This window comes from Macaca thibetana, chromosome 14 (genome assembly GCF_024542745.1).
Source record: "Macaca thibetana thibetana isolate TM-01 chromosome 14, ASM2454274v1, whole genome shotgun sequence".
Lineage (NCBI taxonomy): Eukaryota > Metazoa > Chordata > Mammalia > Primates > Cercopithecidae > Macaca > Macaca thibetana.
The window spans coordinates 87,722,188-87,743,219 of NC_065591.1; the positions used below are offsets into that span (position 1 = coordinate 87,722,188).

General features: G+C 35.6%; 2 protein-coding genes across 9 annotated transcripts in view; one reads left to right on the plus strand and one right to left on the minus strand.

Moving 5' to 3' along the window:
• CEP57 (centrosomal protein 57) overlaps positions 1–14,902 on the plus strand; it is a 44,806-nt gene extending 29,904 nt beyond the window's left edge. For 2 of the 3 annotated variants that reach the window (XM_050758051.1, XM_050758052.1), the window contains 5 exons: positions 2,240–2,347; positions 2,867–2,944; positions 7,543–7,781; positions 8,964–9,108; positions 10,794–11,993. In XM_050758051.1, coding sequence (XP_050614008.1) covers positions 2,240–2,347; positions 2,867–2,944; positions 7,543–7,781; positions 8,964–9,108; positions 10,794–11,024 — 801 coding nt within the window. In that variant the 3' untranslated portion in view covers positions 11,025–11,993. Of the gene's footprint in view, positions 1–2,239; positions 2,348–2,866; positions 2,945–7,542; positions 7,782–8,963; positions 9,109–10,793; positions 11,994–12,415 lie in introns of those variants that run through there. The other variant, XM_050758050.1, reaches the window with a different exon arrangement.
• The window catches only part of MTMR2 (myotubularin related protein 2), an 86,459-nt gene continuing 79,267 nt past the window's right edge, over positions 13,841–21,032 (minus strand). For all 6 annotated transcript variants that reach the window (XM_050758028.1, XM_050758029.1, XM_050758032.1 and 3 more), the window contains 3 exons: positions 17,798–17,911; positions 15,852–16,028; positions 13,841–15,162 (listed from right to left, as the gene is read on the minus strand). In XM_050758028.1, the coding sequence (XP_050613985.1) occupies positions 15,001–15,162; positions 15,852–16,028; positions 17,798–17,911 (453 nt within the window). In that variant the 3' untranslated portion in view covers positions 13,841–15,000. The remainder of the gene's footprint in view (positions 15,163–15,851; positions 16,029–17,797; positions 17,912–21,032) is intronic.

The window sequence follows — 21,032 nt, forward strand, 5'->3', positions numbered from 1 at the left end:
AAATTCCTCCCAGATACTCCCCTGCCCCTTCCAGGGTCTTTTATTTTTATGACATATGCATGTATCTTTTTTTGGATGAACGCAAGAATCAGGTCTTGATTCCAAAGGGTAGAGCCTCTGCAGTTCAATCTGTGACCAAATGCCTACAGTGTCTTGGGCTCACATCATATATGTGATTACAGGAATATAAAAGTTATCTTTGTTACCTTGTTTATTCTAGTGCGTCTCTAAATTTATTGACTTAATTTATTTTCTATTAAATCAGATATAGTTCTTTCTCAAACATTTACCTTCTGATCAATTTGTAGACTGTTGTTGTTTTTCCTCAGTGTGCTTTCTGAGTTACATAGCCACATGGCTTAATTTTTGACCAACAAATTTTCTTTGCCCATTTTCTCTTTAGGGTTGGCCACTTCACTGTGTTTCCATTCCCATATTTGTAACAAACTTGTGGGTTGTGCTTTATATGCATTGTGGTGTTGAGTACATTATATATGAAATACAAAATTTAGTAAGTTCCTTAGTTAATGAATTTTTAAAATAATTTATGGTACTTCTGTTTTCTCCTTAATTTAGCAGGCAACACATAGGGACCAAATTAGTTGTTGCTGGTAATATGTTACCAGTAAATATTTTGAGTTGGTGGTGAACATTATTGTATTGAAAGAACAATGAGGGATAGATACATGGTTCCAAGTCTAGTGTTGGGCAAGTTATGTAACTATTCAGAGCCTGGATTTTTTCCATTGTTAAATAGTGGTCTGCTGAGGTCAGGAGTTTGAGACCAGCCTGACCAACATGGTGAAACCCTGTCTACTAAAAATACAAAATTGGCTGGGCGTGGTGGTGCATGCCTGTAATCCTAGCAACTTGGGAGGCTGAGGCAGGAGGATCGCTTGAACCTGGGAGGTGGAAGTTGCAGTGAGTTGAGATCACACCATTGCACTCCATCCTGGGCAACAAGAGCAAACTGTCTGAAAAAAAAAAAAAAAAATGTTCTGCATTTTGCATCTTCTTGGTGTTGGGGTGATCAAATGAGAATAAAAAATAATGAAAGTGCTTTAAAATGTTTGAAAACTAGCACAGAAATAAGATAGCTTCTGGGAAGAATAAATAAACTGGAAGTTAAAATACTCAAAAAAATGTTCTTGTATACTGTTTACACTCATAGGCATCATAAGTCTTCTAGAGTAGTAATTTCCTGTTCATTGAATTATATCTAGTCAATTTACTGTGTATAAAGCAATGTTAGATGTGTTGGGAGTGTATAGATGCTTCCTGTATTCCTTTGTCACAGAATAGATTTTTTTACCCCAAAGCTGCACTCATGTGGGAAGTAATAGTGATAATCTCAATATCTGTTTTTATGGAATCCACTGGTCCTGAATATATGTTTTAGCTCCATTATAATTTCCTGGGGAACTTTTAAAATACTTTAAAATATGAATTTCCCCAATCTGGAAGAGCCAAAATCATGAGGTCTGGACAGCCACCTGGCAATCCAAATTGTCCTCATAAACTGCAGACAGTTTTGGTACATATAGGCAGATTTGAAACAACCACTATTCTGGACAGGTTTTTTTTTTTGTTTTTTTTGTTTGTTTGTTTGTTTAAAGGAAAGTTGAAAGTTGGCTTAGTGAAAAGAGCAGTCCTTTTTTGAAATTCTTAGTAAGTGCTTGTGGAATTTCTACCATGAAGACAGGATATTTTTAAATTAGTATACTTACTAAGCTTCTAGAGAAAAGGACTTGGTAACATTTGCCTGATAGCTTCCAGTGTTTTTTGTTTTTTGGTATTTTTTTGGACATAAGTTTTCAATTCCTTTTTCTTGTATAGTAAGTGCATGGCTTTTTAGAAGGGGAAGAAATGTATTCTGCTCTTTGGCTGTTTTGTGTCTGGTAATGTAGTAGATGCCATTTTTGAAAAGAGAATGTATTGAAGCAATGGTTTGGGGTTAGATACATTGCCTTTAACTCATTAGATAGAATTTATGGAGTAGCTACAAATACTGAAGGTAATGTGTTCCACACTGAAGAAAGGACAGATTATAACAAAGAAGGTCAAGATAAAATGAGAGACTGGTATTTATTTAAAATATTTGACAATCATTGATAGATTGGTTCAAGACATACTTTACACAGCTATAATATGTTTTTCAGTTAGATACTACTATTGGCTTTTACAGGCTTTCATCGGTTTTATTCCTACAGCATTAACTTTAGGCTCTCATTTTTCCTAGTTGCAGACTGGTCTAGAAACAAATAGACTTACTTTTGAAGATAAGGCAACTCCACGTGTTCCCAGTGCAAGAAGAATTAAAAAAAAGAAGTCAAAACCACCAGAAAAGGTGTGAAGACAGAACCAAATCAGGCAAAATGCTGATTACTTGGTATAGTTTATGTCAAAACACCCATAAACTGTATGGTGTACTACAACCTTGAGAGAGTAAATCTTTCATTCTCAATTTCTTCATTCAGAAGGTGGAGATAAGTAATACTTCTAAATTTTTATCCTGATAGTGAGAAAATATATAAGGATTTTGGAACTGCAGAACACCATACAAAATTAGCATTATTATTAGTACTGCATTATCTTGTGCTCTTACAATGTTTTGTGTATATGTATACTGATTTTCTACTTAGAATGTAACTGTTGTTTTATCAAGTGCTTTTTTTCCCCCAGCCTTTACAAGGCTAGGATACGTGCTAACAAGTACTATTAGGAGCTGGCTCGTGATCATAATGCCAGCTATAGATAAGGCAAGTAGTAGCCCAATAGTTAACTGAAGTTTCAAGTTAGTCATGTATAGTCAGTTTTTATTATCATGTGAATAAAATAAAATTGTTTTCCTCTTCTTTTCATTCAGAAAAGTTCTAGGAACTATTTTGGTGCACAACCACATTATAGATTATGCTTGGGAGATATGCCATTTGTAGCTGGGAAGGTGAGTTGGTCAAACTCTGGATTCTTTTTGTACAGTGTTGATCCTTGAATTAAGTCCCTGCATCTGCAAGTATGTCTGTAAATGGAATGAACATTTTTCTATCCCTGTACCAGTGTGGATCACAGTGATGTGAAAATGAGATGGGGGGAGGTTTTTTGGGATTGGGGAAACAAGGAAGAGATGGGGAGGATACCTTAAAGTAGATAAAGTATATGTGGAAAGGAAGTGGTAAAAGCAGAGACCCTAAATTGAAGAAGGTGTCGTTTCAGATAGGGGTCAAGGAAATAAGAAATAATATGTTTGTAGCATTGGATTTTTAGTATCAATCCTGTTGAGTTATATTTAGATACAGGTAGATATTTGAATAAGCATATAGCACTACTTGCCCTCACATCCAGATCTAGGACTAATTCTCCAAGAAGCAGTCATACGTACACTTGAATCTTAAGTTTCTTTAGCACTTGAATGTAAAGCTGTATCGTCATATATCAACAAGTACTGAGTGAAGTGCCTAAAACTGTGCTAGTTGACACTACTTTATAAGCTGTGTTGCTGGTGGTTTTATGTTTCGATTCCAACTAGATTGTCATTCTAGCATCTTGGGAAGTAAATGTTCTTTTGAATTTTATATTTGTTTATATTTATTTATTTTAAACCCCCAGTAAATTTGGAGTGAAATCATGGGGAATATAATACGTTAGTGGTGACAAGCATTTGAAAAAGGTACAGTTGACCCTTGAACAACATGAGTCTGAACTCTGTGTGGGTCTACTTACAGGCAGATTTTTTTTTCAATAAGTATCTCGGAAAATTTTTTGGAGATTTCTGGCAATTTGAAAAAACTTGCAAACTGTATCTTAGAAATATCAGAAGCTAAGAAAAAGTTGGTATGTCATGGATGCATAAAATTGACTATGTCAATACGAGTGCATTTTATTACTACCATAAAATGTACACAAGTCTGTTTTTTTAATTTATCAAAAACGATTTGCACACAGACTACATGGCGCCATTCACAGTACAGATAAATGTAAATAGATAAAGATGCGGTATTAAATCATAACTGTATAAAATTAACTGTAGTATATACTATGCAACTGATAATTTTGTAGCCACCTCTGTTGTCATTGTGATGAGCTCAAGGGTTGGGAGTATTCACTTGAAATGCTGTGTGATGCTAATCATCTTCAAATGAGCAGTTCATCTCTCCAGCAAATTGTGTGTCACAGTAGAAAGTGTTCTCTAGCAGTTTCGTATTTACCATCATGTTTAGCACAATACAGTAAATACTTTGAATAATACGATAGGACCCATGTCAAGTGCTACTAATGATGGTGGAAGTGCTCCCAAGACGCAGACAAAAGTCATGCTTCTGCTGACCAAGAGGCAGCAGATGAGTCCTAAGATGCCATTAAGAAAATCATTGAGGAGAACCAGGCTTTTAATGCAGACAAAAGTACCCTATTCTGGAAAAACATGATGCCATGAAGGATATTTATAAGTAAGGAAGAGAAGTCAGCACCAGGATTTAAGGAAAGAGGAGACAGGCTAAATCTACTGTTTCGTGAAAACACAATCAGATTTACAATCAGGATTGCCCTTGTCTATAAAGCTGCTAATCCCTGAGCCTTCAAGGGGAAATATACCCAACTGCCAGTCTTTGGGTTTACGACAAGAATGCCCCGTTGAGAACCCTTTTTCTAAACTGGATTTAGAAAAAGAATTGATCCATCAATGCTTTGTCCCTGAAGTCAGGAAGTAATTTGCCAGTAAGAGACTGCCTTTTAAAGTCTTTTTAATACTAGGCATTGCCCCTAGTTACCCAGGAACATGAAAGTTCAACACCAAAGGCATGGAAGTAGTCTACTTGCCCCTAAACACAAGGTGTCTAATTCAGCCTTTAGATCAGGGAGCATAAGGACCTCTAAGGCACATTACATACACTGTAAAAAGAGTTCGTAATGCTGTGGAAGAGAACTTCAGAGAGAACATTATGAAAGTCTGGAAGGATTACACAGTTGAAGATGATGTCATCATTTTTATAGAAAAAGTCATGAAAGCCATCAAGCCTGAAGTAATAAATTCCTGTTGGAGAAAACTCTCCAGATGATATGCATGATTTCACAGGATTTGTGACAGAGCCAATCATGAAAGAGATTGTAGATATGGCAAAAAAAAAAAAAAAAAAAAAGAAGGCTGGAGGTGAAGGATTTCAGGACACAAATCTTGGAGAAATTCAAGAGTCAGTAGACACCATGACAGAGGAATTAACAACTGGGATGGATACAAGTGCTTTCAAACCAGTGCCACAAGATGAGGAAGACAACGTGGAAGTAATGTCAGAAAACACATTGACACTAGACAGTCTGGCAGAAGGGTTCTAATTATTCAAGACTGCCTTTCACTTTTTTTTTTTTTTTTTTTTTTTTTTTTTGAGACGGAGTCTCGCTCTGTCACCCAGGCTGGAGTGCAATGGTTCCATCTCGGCTCACTGCAGCCTCTGTCTCCTGGGTTCAAGCAATTCTCCCACCTCAGCCTCTCAAATACCTGGGACAACAGGCATGCGCCACCATGCCTAGCTAATTTTTGTATTTTTTTAGTAGAGACAGGGTTTCTCCATATTGGCCAGGCTGGTCTCAAAATCAGACCTCAGGTGATCCACCCGTCTCAGCCTCCCAAAGTGCTGGGATTATAGGCATGAGCACTGTGCCCAACCTGCTTTTGACTTTTATGACATAGACCCTTCTATGATACATCACTGAAACTAAAGCAAATGGTGGAAGAATAATTGGTATCATATAGAAACATTTTTAGAGAAATGAAAAAGCAGAAAAGCCAAGACAAATTATAGTATATTTCTGTAAAGTTACACAGAATGTGTTAGCCTCTCCTGCCTCCCCCTCCACCCTCTCCACCCCTTCTGCCTCTGCCACTGCTGAGACAGCAAGACCAACCCCATTCTTCTGCCTACTCAACAGTGAATAATGGGGATGAAGGCCTGTATGGTGAGCCAGTTAATGAATAGTAGATATACTTTCTCTTCCTTAGGATTTTCTTAATATTTTCTTCTAACTTTACTTTTAGAATATAGTTTATACATAAAACATAATATAAATGCTTCCAGTCAATAGCGGGCTATTGGTTACATTTTAGGGCAAAGTTTTATTATAGTTCTCAGCTGCATAAGTGGAAGCTGAATGATCAGAACACATGGACACATAGTGGGGAACAACATGCCCTGGAGCCTGTTTGGTGGGGGAGTTGGTCAACGGGGAGGGAGAGCATCAGGAAGAGTACCCAATGGATGCTGGGGTTCATACCTAGGTGATGGGTTGATCTGTGCAGCACACCACCATGGCACACATTTACCTGTGTAACAGATCTGTGCGTGTACCCCAGAACTTAAAAGTTGAAGGAAAATAAAGTTTCATTATGGCAGAGTTTTGACTGCATGGGTGGTCGGTGCCCCTAACTCCTCCATTGTTCAAGGGTCAAGTGCATATTAATATAATCAGAAAAATAACAGGAACAAGAGAATTTTTTAAATTATTGCATACTGAAAGTGTACTTATAGGTAATTAGTATAATAAATATATATTACAAGTTACGAGCAAAATAGTGGTTACATCAATTGATTTTTGAATAGTGGACCAGCCTTGCATTGATGTAATAAACTCCCACTTGGATGTGATATATAATACTGCTGTATTCAATTTGCTAGCTAACAATGGGAACTAAGATAAGAAGGAAAGCATATGTTTACCTTAGCATGGTGGTTCCGAATCTGGCTAATCAAAATCAGCTGGAGGACTTGAAAACAAATTTCCAAACTCTAACTCTGCAGTGAGTTTGGAGTGCTGCCTAGGAACCTGCATTTTAAATATGCTATCTAATGATATTTATGGAGCCAAGTAAGCCCAGCCATCTATTTATAAAATGGAATAGTACATTGAGATTGTTGGTTTAGTGTTTAAAACAAAAACAAAATATTTTTGAGAAGTCTATCAGGTTTTTCTTACACATGTGATAGACATGTATTTAGTGCTTCCTATTATTCCAGGATAGAGAAATGAACAAGTCTCTACCACCTGGATGTACACTGTTTAATAGGTGAAATCGATATGTAAAAGCAATTAAAATATATTATGATAAATGATATGAGAGAGATATGTAAAAAGTGTTATAGGTGATCTGAGAATGGACTGATTACCTGGCAGTTTTAAGGAAGCCTTTAAAAATAATATATTTGAACTGGGTTTTAAAGAATGATATAAATGTTGCTAACACACCAAAAAATGTCATCTGCAAATATGGTTTGTTCACAAAATGGAGAAAAGTGGAGGATGATAGGACATGAGGCTAGGAAATGTAGGTTGCAGCTCAATGATGTAGGGCCTTATTTTCCATTCTGAAACATTATAGTTAGTGGATTTATATCAGAGGATTTCAAATAGAAGAACATCATGATCAGAATAATTTTAGGATTTATATACTGTACTTTGAAGGGTGAAGAGTTCTTTTTACCTAGGCTTAGGGAATAGAAAGTGGTGTAGAGAATATAACTTCAGTTACTTCTTTCATCATTTTTCTTCCTTTAGTCCACAAGTCCTAGCCATGCCGTGGTAGCCAATGTTCAGCTTGTCTTGCATCTGATGAAGCAACACAGTAAAGCTTTGTGCAATGATCGAGTCATCAACAGTATTCCTTTGGCAAAGCAAGTATCTTCACGAGGTGGTAAAAGTAAGAAGTTGTCAGTAACATCTCCCTCCAACGGTATTAATGAGGAGCTGGCAGAAGTCTTACAGACTTTACAGGATGAATTTGGGCAAATGAGCTTGTGAGTTTTTTGTTGTTTGTTTTTTAATTCAATTTAGTTTTAAAACCTCAGTTTTTAAAAACTTGTTGACTTTATTATTCTTACTTTCCTTTGTTGAGCAAGTATGGCTGAGCACAATCCTTAACACCAACCAAGTTACTGGGACTTTAACAAATACAACTAATAAGGGTAAAATCTCTCTCTTACTGTTAAATGTTTTGAAGACCAAGGTTTATATTTAAGTTTTATTTCTTTGAGAACTTATGATATACAGTCATGCATCACTGAATGACAGAGATGTGCTCTGAGAAATATATCATTAGGCGATTTTTTTTTCCTTATGCCTGTAGGAGTGTGCTAATCTTATAGCCTATTGCTCCTAGGCTACAAACCTATACAGCATGTTACTCTACTACTAAATACTATAAGCAGTTGTAACACAATGGTAAGTATTTGTGTATATAAACATACCTAGATACAGTAAAAATATGATATTAAAGTCTTATGGGATCACTGTTGTATATGTGGTCTGTTGTGTACTGCATCATTATCTGGTGCCTGACATTATATTCATTTTAGCTAAACTTAATTGATAAGTTAGGACATGAGTGTCTGAAGAACAAAATTCATCTCTAGACTTTCCTTTACATATACAGTATTCTTTTGGGGAAAATATGAATATAAAGATTTAACCTTGAAATTAAGAACTCTTCCATTTCCCTCCAGTGCCTTTCTTGAACTTTTAAATTCATATTTTCAATTAAAAATTTCTTGATCTAGTCTGGGCACGGTGGCTCACGCCTATAATCCCAGCACTTTGGGAGGCCGAGGCGGGTGATCATGAGGTCAGGAGATTGAGACCATCCTGGCTAACATGGTGAAACCCCATCTGTACTAAAAATACAAAAAAATTGGCCGGGCATAGTGGTGGGCACCTGTAGTCCCAGCTACTCAGGAGGCTGAGGCAGGAGAATGGCATGAACCTGGGAAGCGGAGCTTGCTGTGAGCCGAGATTATGCCACTGCACTCCAGCCTGGGCGACAGAGTGAGACTCCATCTCAAAAAAAAATTTCTTGCTCTATTCAAAAAATGGAGTCATTTTTTAAATACATGGGGCAGTAACCCCATAATGAGCAAGGTATAATAGACCTAGCCATGAAACATAGAAAACGTAACCACGTTCTACTTCTGCTTTGTATATAGTGATCACCAGCAGCTTGCAAAACTTATCCAGGAGTCACCAACTGTTGAACTGAAAGACAAGTTAGAGTGTGAATTGGAGGCATTAGTGGGAAGGATGGAAGCAAAAGCCAACCAAATAACTAAAGTTCGAAAATACCAAGCCCAGGTAACTCAGTTTTCCTTCACTCAAGTTTCTAATGATTAAGAAAAAAAATACACTTTAATTCAAATATTAAATTATGACACTAAGTGTATCATAGATAAATATCTACAGGAGATACTTCTTTACTGAAGACATTTGTTCATTAAGAATTGGTAAGTAGATTAGGAAAGAAGACACTTTTAGTCACTTAGCATATTCATCTAAGATAATCTTTCAAATACTGAATGTATTTAATATTCTTTATGAATAAGCTTTAACTTCTTTGATGAATTTAAATAGTTCTGAGTTTATCCAAGTAAGTTTTTTTTAAAAAGCACCTGGGAAATTCTGTTTCCAAAGGAATAAGTCAAACATTAAATATGTGAAATATATTTATGTTACTAATCATTTTATATCAGCCAACAATGTAGTATCTACTAGATGCAGTGGTGACGTCACATTCAAGGGTTTTCATCCAGAGAGAAACATGATTCAGGTATTTAAGAGATTACTATAGTGACTAGGGGTAGGGTGATGGGATCAAGGCAGAGAGGCTGAGAGATCAGCTATAGACATATCAGTGGTGGTCAGCAAGACAGTAGTTGGGTTTGGGCAGAAGTAAACAGATATGAGGTGTATTTTGGAAGTAAAAAAAATATTGGGGTTATTTGCTGCTGGGTATCATGTAGAAGGAGAGGGAGTTAGGCAGGATGGTGATTCCACTGACTGAAATGGAGAAGGCTGAGAAGTTCAGAGAGTAGAACAGGTTTGTTGGCTGTTGATTGGTAGCCATATGATAGACCCAGTGCCAAGTGCTTTGAGTATATCATCTAATTTTCACAAATGGCTTATGAAGTGGGTATATTCTCATAGATGAGGATGCTAGGCCACATTTTCTGGGAAGTATGCATATATCCTCAGCGAAATTAAATAACTTGCCCAAGTATCAGCTCACTGGGAAATGGCAGAGCTGGGATGAAACTAGCCTTTTCAACTCTAAAACTTGGGATGTTTTTTCAAAGTTCATGTATGAAAAAGAAATACAAGCAAATTATTCCTGTAGGAGTAAGGAGTAATGGTTTAATTTGTTGCTTATACTAATTAGACTTATTCTAATGGAACACCAACATGCCAGCATCAGTTTGGCTAAAGTAAAAATAAAGCTCCCCTGGTTTAAATTATTCTAAAATAATGTAACAAAAATGAAATTCTTTTCATAGTATTAATACGTTACCAATTACATCTGTTCATCCATCTGGAAATTGCTTCTTTGCCTCCTCAGACTAGTTTCTAGAATGCCTTTCTCCTCTTCTCCCATTTGTGAAAATCCTTCCCGTTCTTTTCTGTGTGTCTGATTTTTGCCGCCTCCATGAGTTTCCTTCAACTCCTCTTGTTTCTCACTCGCCCTGTTCTGTACTTTGGCAATATTGCCTTAATTTAGGACAACCAGAATTTGTTTACTCAGGTTTACTTGTTTGTATATTGTTATATATATTTAAGCATATATTCATTTATATTAATATTTAAGTGTTAAATGACTAGTGCAGTAGGTTTTGAAGTCTTTTTAAAAAAGCCTAGAATGTATTATTTGAGTTTCAGTTAGCATGAGAGTTAACCAAAAAAAGGTACTCTTTTGTACTTTTTGTTGTCAGAACAAAATATTTTCATTAAATTCTCCTTTTCCTTCCTGCCTTGGTTATTTGGTATAGCTGGAGAAACAGAAGTTAGAGAAGCAGAAGAAGGAATTAAAAGCTACCAAAAAGACTCTTGATGAAGAAGGAAACAGCAGCAGCCGTTCTGGAATCACAGGGACCACAAATAAGAAAGATTTTACCAAACTCAGACCTGGAGAAAAAGGCAGAAAAAATCTTCAGTTATTGAAGGACATGCAAACCATACAGAATTCACTACAAAGCAGTAGTTTGTGTTGGGATTACTGACTCATAACCAGGTCAGAAATTTTATTCAGATAATCTGTACCTCATCAATCAGATGATGACAATTTACTTCCCAGATCTCATACTCACTTATGTTGGAATTAATTAATAGCAGGTGTTAAGGGACCCAGGCTTCATTACACAGGCTTTTCATGTATGCAGGATGACTCAGTGTTAAAACATTTAAATGGAAACCAGGGGGGTTTTAAAGCCTGAGAAACCACACATAATCTTGTTTTGTTGAGATGAGTTTGCTGTACTGATATATTGCACTTTGTAAACAGATTACCAGTTTTTTACTTGTGGGTGTGATTTTTTAAAAATAGTTCTTTATATTTAAAACTAGGTTTACATTTTCAAAATATGAGACTATGCCATAGGCAGTGCTTGCTTGAAAAGTCTCATTTTTAAATCTCCCTGGCATGAAGTGCCCACTTCCCCTTTCCAAAGCAACCATTAAACATACTTTGTTTCTACTATTGGTGGAGTTTTCCTATATTTAAATATATATATATATTTCAGAGGATTTTTATTTTGCTTTTTCGCATTTCAGACTTTGATCAGTATTAAGTGCACTTGTATTGCTTTTTAATCTGTTAATTTTTTTAAAGACTCAAGCAGTCATTTTGAGTTATATCTGTAAAAATTATAAAAGGATTTTTGAAAGTATAAACAAATTGTCAGTGGAATGAGATTTTGGAATAAAGTGAGAATGGGAGAAGGGATATGTTGTGAGCATATACCTTCACAGTTCTTAACACCTGTTTTGTAATCATGATATTCAGTCAAGGCATTATGGTTTTTAATCTTGAAACTTAGAGAACCCTTTGAATATTTGCTTTTACTGGTGTACAGTATGAGTGGAATATGAACTGTACACATAATTGTTATGTTGCTATAAATCATAATTTCAACTAGATCAAGACATGTTAACCTTTTATAAATGTAAAGTCAATAAAGCACCTTTTTAAAAGAAACACTGAAACTTTCCTTAACAGCCTGTAAAAGGCTTTGTGATAAACTCTCAAAAAATGCATTTCTAAATAGGACATCAATGTATTGATGAAGAGAAAAAACTAGTACTTAGTTGCTATATTCATGCTTACATAGAAAGAGAGCCCAAGAATATTAGATTTCCTCATGATACAAGATACTACAGTAACAGCCTTTAATTTAGGATCCTGAAGTAGATTTTGGGGTATTTGTGGCTTGTAAACTTGTGCTTGTGTGTCCAGTTTTCTAATGAGTAGGTTTGTAGCTTGATCGAATTAATAACTGTGAGCCCATAGACACAAGAGAAGTGAGAAACAGTGCACTGGTGACATGATAAATATATGTGTCAACCACCATTTCAACCATTAAAAACTGCTGTTATCTCCTTGTTTGAATTTCAGGTCATTAAATTGTATAACCATCATTTGAATTGTAGTGGCTCTGAGTCCTAATTAGGAGAAGGGTGATTGAATGATGCTAAATCCCACCCCATTTCTCAACTAGGATTCAAACTGAACTACTCCAGCTTTTTGTACTCTCAGGTGAGAAGTGAAAAAATACTGTTTCAGTTTTCTTATCTGCAAGTTTACAGTAGAGGAATGTGTCATCCATCCACTTATGTTGTAACACAGCTTTATTGCAATTCATTTCAAATAAGGTATGCTTACAGACTTGTGGTAGACAGGTGAATTGTTCATTCCAATATAATGTGGTGAATTGCAGTGGTAGTAGCCATATACACAGGGCTATGGGGGCACAGAGGAAGGTGGGGATGTCAGAGAAGGCAGTCGTGAATCAGATAACTTCCCAGAGGAAGAGGTGATGCCTAAACGCTAGAAAAGAGGAATTAGTCACAAGGGAGAACAGTTGTTCCAGGTGCACAAGATAGACTGAACAAAAGTGGGGAAGCAGGAATCTGCAGATTACATGAGGCAGTTTTGAACAGAAGAGTAGCACTGGTACATAACAGTTGAGGTATGCAGAGACTAGGTCGAAGGAGGCTAAGGAGCTTCAACTTAATCATACTGGTCTCTAAATTTTGTAACCCTAATCAAAAAGGGAAAAAATTACACCTGTACAACCAACAGACATATAAAGTTATGAAACATGTAACTGTCAATTCAAATATTTAAAAGTTTTGCTTGTGTAAATATATAAAAAGTGCTAGTATTCCTCCTCCCTCCCTTCCACACACACCAGTGGTATATCTTAAATGCTCAAGTGCATGTACTCCATATTGGAGACTTCTGCAGAAGGTGAGGGGAACCACTGGAAGGTTCTCAGCAGAGAAGTGGTAGGGTTGCACTTAGATTCCCCTGGCTTTTGATTGGAATTTGAAGTGGATGCAAGTATATTAAGACTAGAAGCTTTAAATTCTTGATCTCTTCAGCCATTCTACATTCTTTTATGTGGTATCAGGCCAAGATAATCAAAGTTTAAATGAGGAAAATGGCAGATGCATTTGTGAAATACTTGGAGTAGAAAGCTTAATGTTTAACACCAATTTGCTAGCCACTTAAATGCCCTGTTAAAAAGCTTGTATTTCACACAATTACCAAAGAAATCATTTTGGTACTAATTTTGCTAAATTGGATATACTAATAGAAACTATAGTTCCTCATTGCAAGACCAAGAGGGAGGCTAAGGTTCAGACTCCCTGTATAGTGAATTAGTGAGTGGAAAAACACTGTATATTTTGTTTGATTTGGGTGTTGGTTAAGGGAAAATGGGTACAAATTGAACATCTTCATGTGGGGTGCATATTCCTTCAATAATTTCCAAATATTTCTGGGAAAAAAAAAGAAAAGGCAACTTTGGACAAGAACAAAGTTTAAAAGTCAGTTGGAATTTCTTTTAATTAAAAGACCAAGGGACAAGAAGCTCCTTTATTACAGTACATTACATATGGCTCTTATATAGAATAAAAGTCAAATGTTTCTACCAGCACCAGACTCTTACTTGTAGCAGGTGAGCAGTGAAGCAAGATTTCTTTTACTGGCTTTGAGATTGTAATACATCTTTTACATGCAGTGTGTTCTTTGGTAGTGGAAATTATAGAATTTGAAAAGGGAAAAATGTAAAATTTGAGCATAGTACTTCTCACTATAAGCTATTTATACAGACTTCAGAAAAATGTCAATCCTAGTAAGATTTTTAAATACTTCTTAAAAACTTGCCAATTAGCTTCTGTGTGTTCAGACACACAAAACAAGTGAATAATTAGTTTTTAAAATATCTCCCATGATGTTTCTGGTAATTGGGCTAATCTGAAGGGCATGGAATTCTTTGAACTCCTGTATGGATACTTTCTGCCCTTCATCTTCCCCCAAGCACATCTATAAGGCCTCCCATTTTGGCTCAACTTGCTAATATGTCTTAAGTATGTAAACAATGACAGCAATAATTTTCAACTACTACTATGCCATAATATCTTCAATACTTTGCCTTTTACTATACAAAGAATATGGAAGTTGAAAAGTGATCAAGGTAAATCAATTACTGAAAAAAAGAAAAACCTAGAATGGAGAAAGGGATATCAAATGATTTTGATCTGTCATGACATCAAGGCCCCAATATATGTGATGCCACAGAATTTCAGTTTTGGTTGGAAAACTGATATTCCTCTGCACAGTGAGCACAGAGCATATTTCTAAAATGGTTTTAATATTACCAGATGCCAAAAATTTGTAACAGCATTTGCCTTTTAATAGAAACTTGTTCCCATTGTGGATCCAGGATTGAAGTATTTTAATATCCTTGGATACTTAAAAGATTAGTATCATAATCATGTAATTACATATGGAGTTATTTCACTTAAGCCACCTGCACTGCTACAGTTCTAAACTCATCCTAGAGAGATTTAAAATAAATAAAGTGACTGAACTTTCTCTCATAGATGGGTTCTAAATTCGGAAGACTTTCTACTCATAGAGCTGCCAGTGTAATCAAGAATGTATAGCAATGATGCCCCTGATCTTACAGTCCTTTATACAACAGTTTGGACAGGAGTGACACACTGTGCAGGAGAGCTGGCTCTTTCTGAGGATGAGGTTGATCGGTTAGAAATCTCTCTCTGTAGTTCCTCTACTTTTTTCTGAAGCTCTGCTCGTTTAGCAAGAAGTTCTTTGTATCTGTTGTGAATAGGTTCCTGCAAGAGCAAAACATAAAATATTCAACTAGGAAATCCTGACCAAAGAGTCAAATCATTCCCTAAATGTTGCAGTGTATGTTCTTTCAGCTGTTGGAACCAGTGGCACCTTTCCAACCCATCAGTGAAGTTAAATATAGGGACTATGGACACCACTCATCTTTCCACTGGCTTTCCCAGTGCCCCTGAGTATTTCCAGAGAATAACCTGCTGTGTAGGTGCTCCTGAAACTGGTACTTTTCCAAATACAACAAATAATTAACACAATTAAAAGTCAGTAGTCAGAAGAGTCCCTATTATTTACAGGTTTTTAGTCTTAAACAGTTCTAAGTAGTTAATATTCCATAAACATATTCACAGTAGACCAGAATTTTGTTCAGCTTTTAACTTTCCTAAAGCTACTTTCTTCAGCTTATTAAAACAAGACCCCCTAGAGGTTATCCAGACAGAGGAGGGAAGATGCGAGAAAAGAGAGCAGTGATATGTCTGATGTCATACAAGCAGTCCTAAGAACCAGGTATACTGATTACCCTGCCCCAGTATAGTACTTTTTCTACTATACAGTTGTAACTATCGATGGGTAAAGAGTAAAGTTTCAAATATGCACAGATAATCTTTCCAGCTGCTTTTAAGGGACAAAGTTGCATTGTATGAATGAAAATTCCCATTGTATATTGTACAGCACATACCTGTGGTTTCATCCGTGGATTCCACCTTATGTAATATCCTACCCAGAGCTCTAGGTGGCGCATGCTGGCTACTGGATAAAGGACGTGATTGGAATAGCTCCCATAGAGAGGATTAGTGAAGTCTTCCGCCTGGCTATTTATGTAAGACCACAGTGACACAGTCCTTTTAGGAAGATTCTGTAGGCAGGAAAAATAGGTAAAGATTATCCACCACCTAAGCCATTTACACTTGAGATGAAATTTGTAAAAAAGTACTTTGTCGTCATTAAAATCTCTTTAGAGGATGTGGACTTGGAGACTTCAGTGATAAACCAACTTATATTAAAATCAGAGGGTACTGGAAAACAGTCTGCATTTCCTCAGATACCATATGATCCAACAATTCCACTCTTGTACCTATCCAATAAACGGAAGACATGTCTGTACGAAAACTTTTTTATAGATGTTCAAACCAGCATTATTCATTAATAGTCAAGAAGTGGGAACAACCCAAAAGTCCATCAACTGATAATAAGTAAAATATATCCACACAATGGAATATTATTCAGCCATAAAAAGAAATGATACACAATGTATGAACCTTGAAAGCATATTAAAGGAAAGGAGCCAGACACAAGGTTTACATATTAAATGACTCCATTTATATGAAATGTCCAGAAAAGGCAAATCCAGAGACAAAAACATTGGTGTTTGGCAGGGCTGAATGGGGAGTGACTATTAACAGGTTTTCTGAGGTGATGAAATGTTCTGAAATGAAAATCTGGTGATGGCTGTACAACTCAGATATACTAAAAACCAGTCAGCTATACACTATCAAAGTGAATTTCATGGTATACATATTAATTTAAAAAAGTATTAATTTCAAAAGTTTTTTTTAATCAATGATTCCTACCCAAGGCTCTCAAAAAATAAAACTATCTTTGAAACTTAGTTATGCTATTTCTAATGAACATTCCTTAAGTTATTGAGTGCCAGCTATGCATAGAAATATTTATTGCATGCTAGACACTGAAACATAAGGTGAATTTAAAAATTTAATACCTGCCTTTAAGGAAGTCTAGGAAATACTACATAGCAGTTCTGTGGCATTTTGTATCGCTTATTTAATAATCTTCATAATTTTACAAAAGGAGACATTAACTTGCCCAAGCAAACTGTTACAGTGATAGATCCAAGATTTGAACCCAGCAACTGAGCTTCAGTGCAAGTACTTATTCCTACTGTGCTTTATTAAATAAAACATAAACTACTTTATAACCACATTTTTTAGAATAAAAGTTGATGCAGAGGGAGATACTAATCAAGATGACTAAGATGTTGATACATAGGATAGACAAGTTTTGAGAAAGACGTAAAACTTGAAATGTAATCCTTACACCATTTCTTCTTAATACCAACCCCACTTAACAGTGATACCTCTGGGGAAAAGTGGGATAACGAAAAACTTTAACTTTCCACATATTATCTTTTATGTGTTTGAATTTTTTTACAGTATTACTCTACAACTTAAAAAACTCAAAAACTTAACCTAAAATGTCTCCATAAATAGGATATACTTGGGAATTTGAGCTGCCTATTCACTCGAATATACATTTTCTGCTAATTAAATTGTTCTGCACCTACTGTAAAGGATTTCCATTCTACATAGAAAAAAATGGTACACTGGTGCTCCCTAGATTTCACATACTTCAGTTCTCTTTAGCAGAAACTACTTCCCACCCATGAACTCATAGCAGACAGATAGCTAGCACCTTCAGCCTTGTGACAAAGATACTTCAGAATATATCAGTTCCAGATCTGTGGAAGGAAGCAATCAATATTATAGCATGTAAGATAAAGTATGACCCAAAAGAATGACTTCAGTTGAAATCTATCACAGAGTACATTCTTTTAGGGAAAAGTATACAGTAGAGATAGTATGGGTAAGGTCATGTTTCATATTTTACCTCTTTTCCTCTCTGTTGTTCACTATTACAGAGGAATGTTCCGAATAAGCAGCTGTATAGGTGGTCCAAAATGGTAATGAGAAAATACTCATTGAATTCAAATGCGGTAGGAAACTGCAAATCGAACATCACAAACACATAAATTAAGACATTCTTCAAGCATACTCATCCCTGTCATGGGTAGATCCTTTGAGGTAGTATTTAAAAATAAGTTAAACATTCAAATCTACATTATTCCAAACCATTATGGCATTATTTGTATGATTTTCTTTTCAAACATCGTGTTATCACTTTAACGACCATGATGTTTCTGTATCCGCTGTATCTGTTAACCCTAAACTTGCAGGCTGAATTTTGACTTATGCAATTCTGGCAACTCTAGGCATTCTCTGCCAAAAATGACCACAAACAACATTAAGATTCTTTAAATTTTCAACAACATAGTTGTTTTTCTAAGGATTACACAAAAAAATGCCAATAATGTCTCCAGAACATGTTAGCAATACACAAAAGTAAACATCTAAGGCAGATAATTTATAAGTTAGTTAACCTATTAAATACTTAGGTTGCTGAAAAAGTAATTGCAGCTTTTGCCACTGAAATGGCAGTTACTTTTGCACCGACCTAAACTTTTCAGGGAACATCTATCCCATCAAACCAGAGTCCCTTGTAAGCCACTATTTTAGCAGAATCTAACAAAAAGAAAATTCACTCTCTAACCCAAGCCAGGGGGCTTGACTGGATGTCTTAGTTTTACACAACACAATTTTAGGGGACTAATGAAATAAAAAATTACAAACCCCCGTAAGTTAGAAGGTTTCGTTTAATCCATCCTATCTAATATTTCAGAATTATTTGAAAGCTTCTATGTAAGGTTCTACCAATTATAGGGCTGTATGTAAGAAATTATATAAATATTTAGATTGCAGACTGTGAAAATACACATTGCTTCCAAGTTTTTACTTCTTAGATCCCTTCCTTTATAGTGGAGGAAAATAGTATAAACGGCATGTAAATGGAACAGGGATGAAAACAACTTTGCCTTGAAGTTTCCTACATTTTAGCAAGTATAGACAGGATAACATGACAGATTTCCTAACAATAAAGGGCCCTTAGTAGGCCTTGAATAATTTTTGTGGCTGTGAAGCTGAATGAAGCAGATGATCAAGCAGAAGATGACCAAGCATTTCCACAACAAAAAGCTAATTGTAAAAAACTCAAATTCCATTTATTCCTTTAAAAAATAAATCCCATCTCCTGTATTTGTTCACACTCTTAACAGCCTTTTTATATAGCCAAATATGAATGCATCCTGAATCACTAAATAGCAATCCCAAGGATCTGTGATTAGTTTTTCATCTTCTTGGCAAAACTATTAGCTCAGTTATGAGAAGACAGCTTAATCAGTAGGCATTTCCTCACAAAGAAACTAAAATAGCAGGGCATTAAATGCAGCTATTGCTTTTAAAATCCTAAGCAGAAGAGAACTATTTTATTTACATGTTTAAAATCTAAAAGGCCCTTCAACAACTGCTTCCTGATCTCAGGACTGAGGTGACAGAGATGAGGACGGAAATAGGAGGAGAGGTATAGAATCTGGCTATCATAACATAGTTGGTTCTGTTTTGACAAATGTGCTATTCAGGTCTCTGTACTAGTATTCAAGTATTTATAAAACCGACAATTGCTAACAAACGTTACGACTAGCTAATATGCTTTATATTCAGGAAGAAAATATACAGAAAAACACTAGGTGTATAAAATAAAGACAGCTATAAAGTATTTTAGGTTCTATCAAAAATACAGATTTAAACTGATTTTCTTTTATTTAGTGCCATGCTCAAAATTAAACTACTTTTAGATAGAGCATATAAAAAGTTAACAAAATTAAAATTACTAAGGAAGAAATGTATTATGATGTACTCTTCTCCCATCCAAGTGCTCACAAGGCCTGACCCTGCTTAGCTTCCAAAATCAGATGAGATGGGTGCATTCAGGGTGGTTGGCTATAGATTATCATGTACTCTTCTTTGCAAGAAATTGGTAAATGTGCTTTTTTTCTAACAAACATATCAGAACTGATATTCAAACACATCGTTTCCTTCAAGGTATTCACTTTGGAAAGCAGTACACACAACCATCAACAATACCACGGTTTCAAAGAGCTTTCCTACTCCTTTCATGGCAAATTTGATTTTTGCCAACAGTCAAAGGTTATTTAAAACTGAATATGGTAATAGTCAAAAGTGGGGTCCTAGTGTTTTGGGTCACATATCCAAAAAAGGATTGTAGGGACTTAGGTAGTTGATACACTGCCTCAAAGCCAATTCCAAAGGAAAAAGTCAAACCTAATCCAAGAAAGAACTCAACATTGTTAAATTAGGTATATAGCACCTCTCCCTCCCAGCTCCCAACACACTGAAGGTCTGATTTATAAACCAAAACTGAATTGCATACACCTTTTCAGTATATATGCTAAAACACTAGTCTCATCATATTGTAGTCATAGCTACAAAAATGCTTCATTTAACCCAACATGTTTCTAAATAATTCACCCATGCAGAAATGCTTATGGAGGCAAGGGACTATTAAATATATAATTGATTATTTCACCTGATTACCATTCATTTTCTTTTATTGAAATAGTATTTTATTGAAGCTAAAAATATGCTCCTAAATAAATATGATCCAAAGCCAAGCAGAGCCAGCACTTGCCCTACTTTAAATTCATATGGCAATCTAAGTGCAAACAATTCAGACTTCCAGTTGTTTTGGGGTCTAATAAAGCCTTAGGTAAATAATTACCTCCCAATGAGCTGCATTCAACAGGGTTTCCAGATGGTTTTTCTTGAGTCAGAATTAAATCATCTTTTTAAGACAGTGACCCCTTGCCTCATTAATAAAGTCATCTCACAGTAAACCAGGTGTTTTCTCAGTCCCCTCTGCTCTTTCCAAAAGATTAAATTCATTTATATTAATATTTCAAATTTGTTAGAAGTTCTAAAAGCCATAATAGCTCGCTCCATGCCAAAAAATAAAAAGAACTGAATGTAATATGTGCCTCCCTTGTTATGCTTCCTATATAAACATTTTTCCCTTAAAATACAAATTTTCAGAACGAGCAGATGGAAAATTTTTAAAAAATTAACAGTTAAAGTTACTTAAAAGATTTGATTTTGCTTGTGATACCTAGCTTATTTTATCTCCACTCTTAGCAATATGAGCTTCTAGGTGA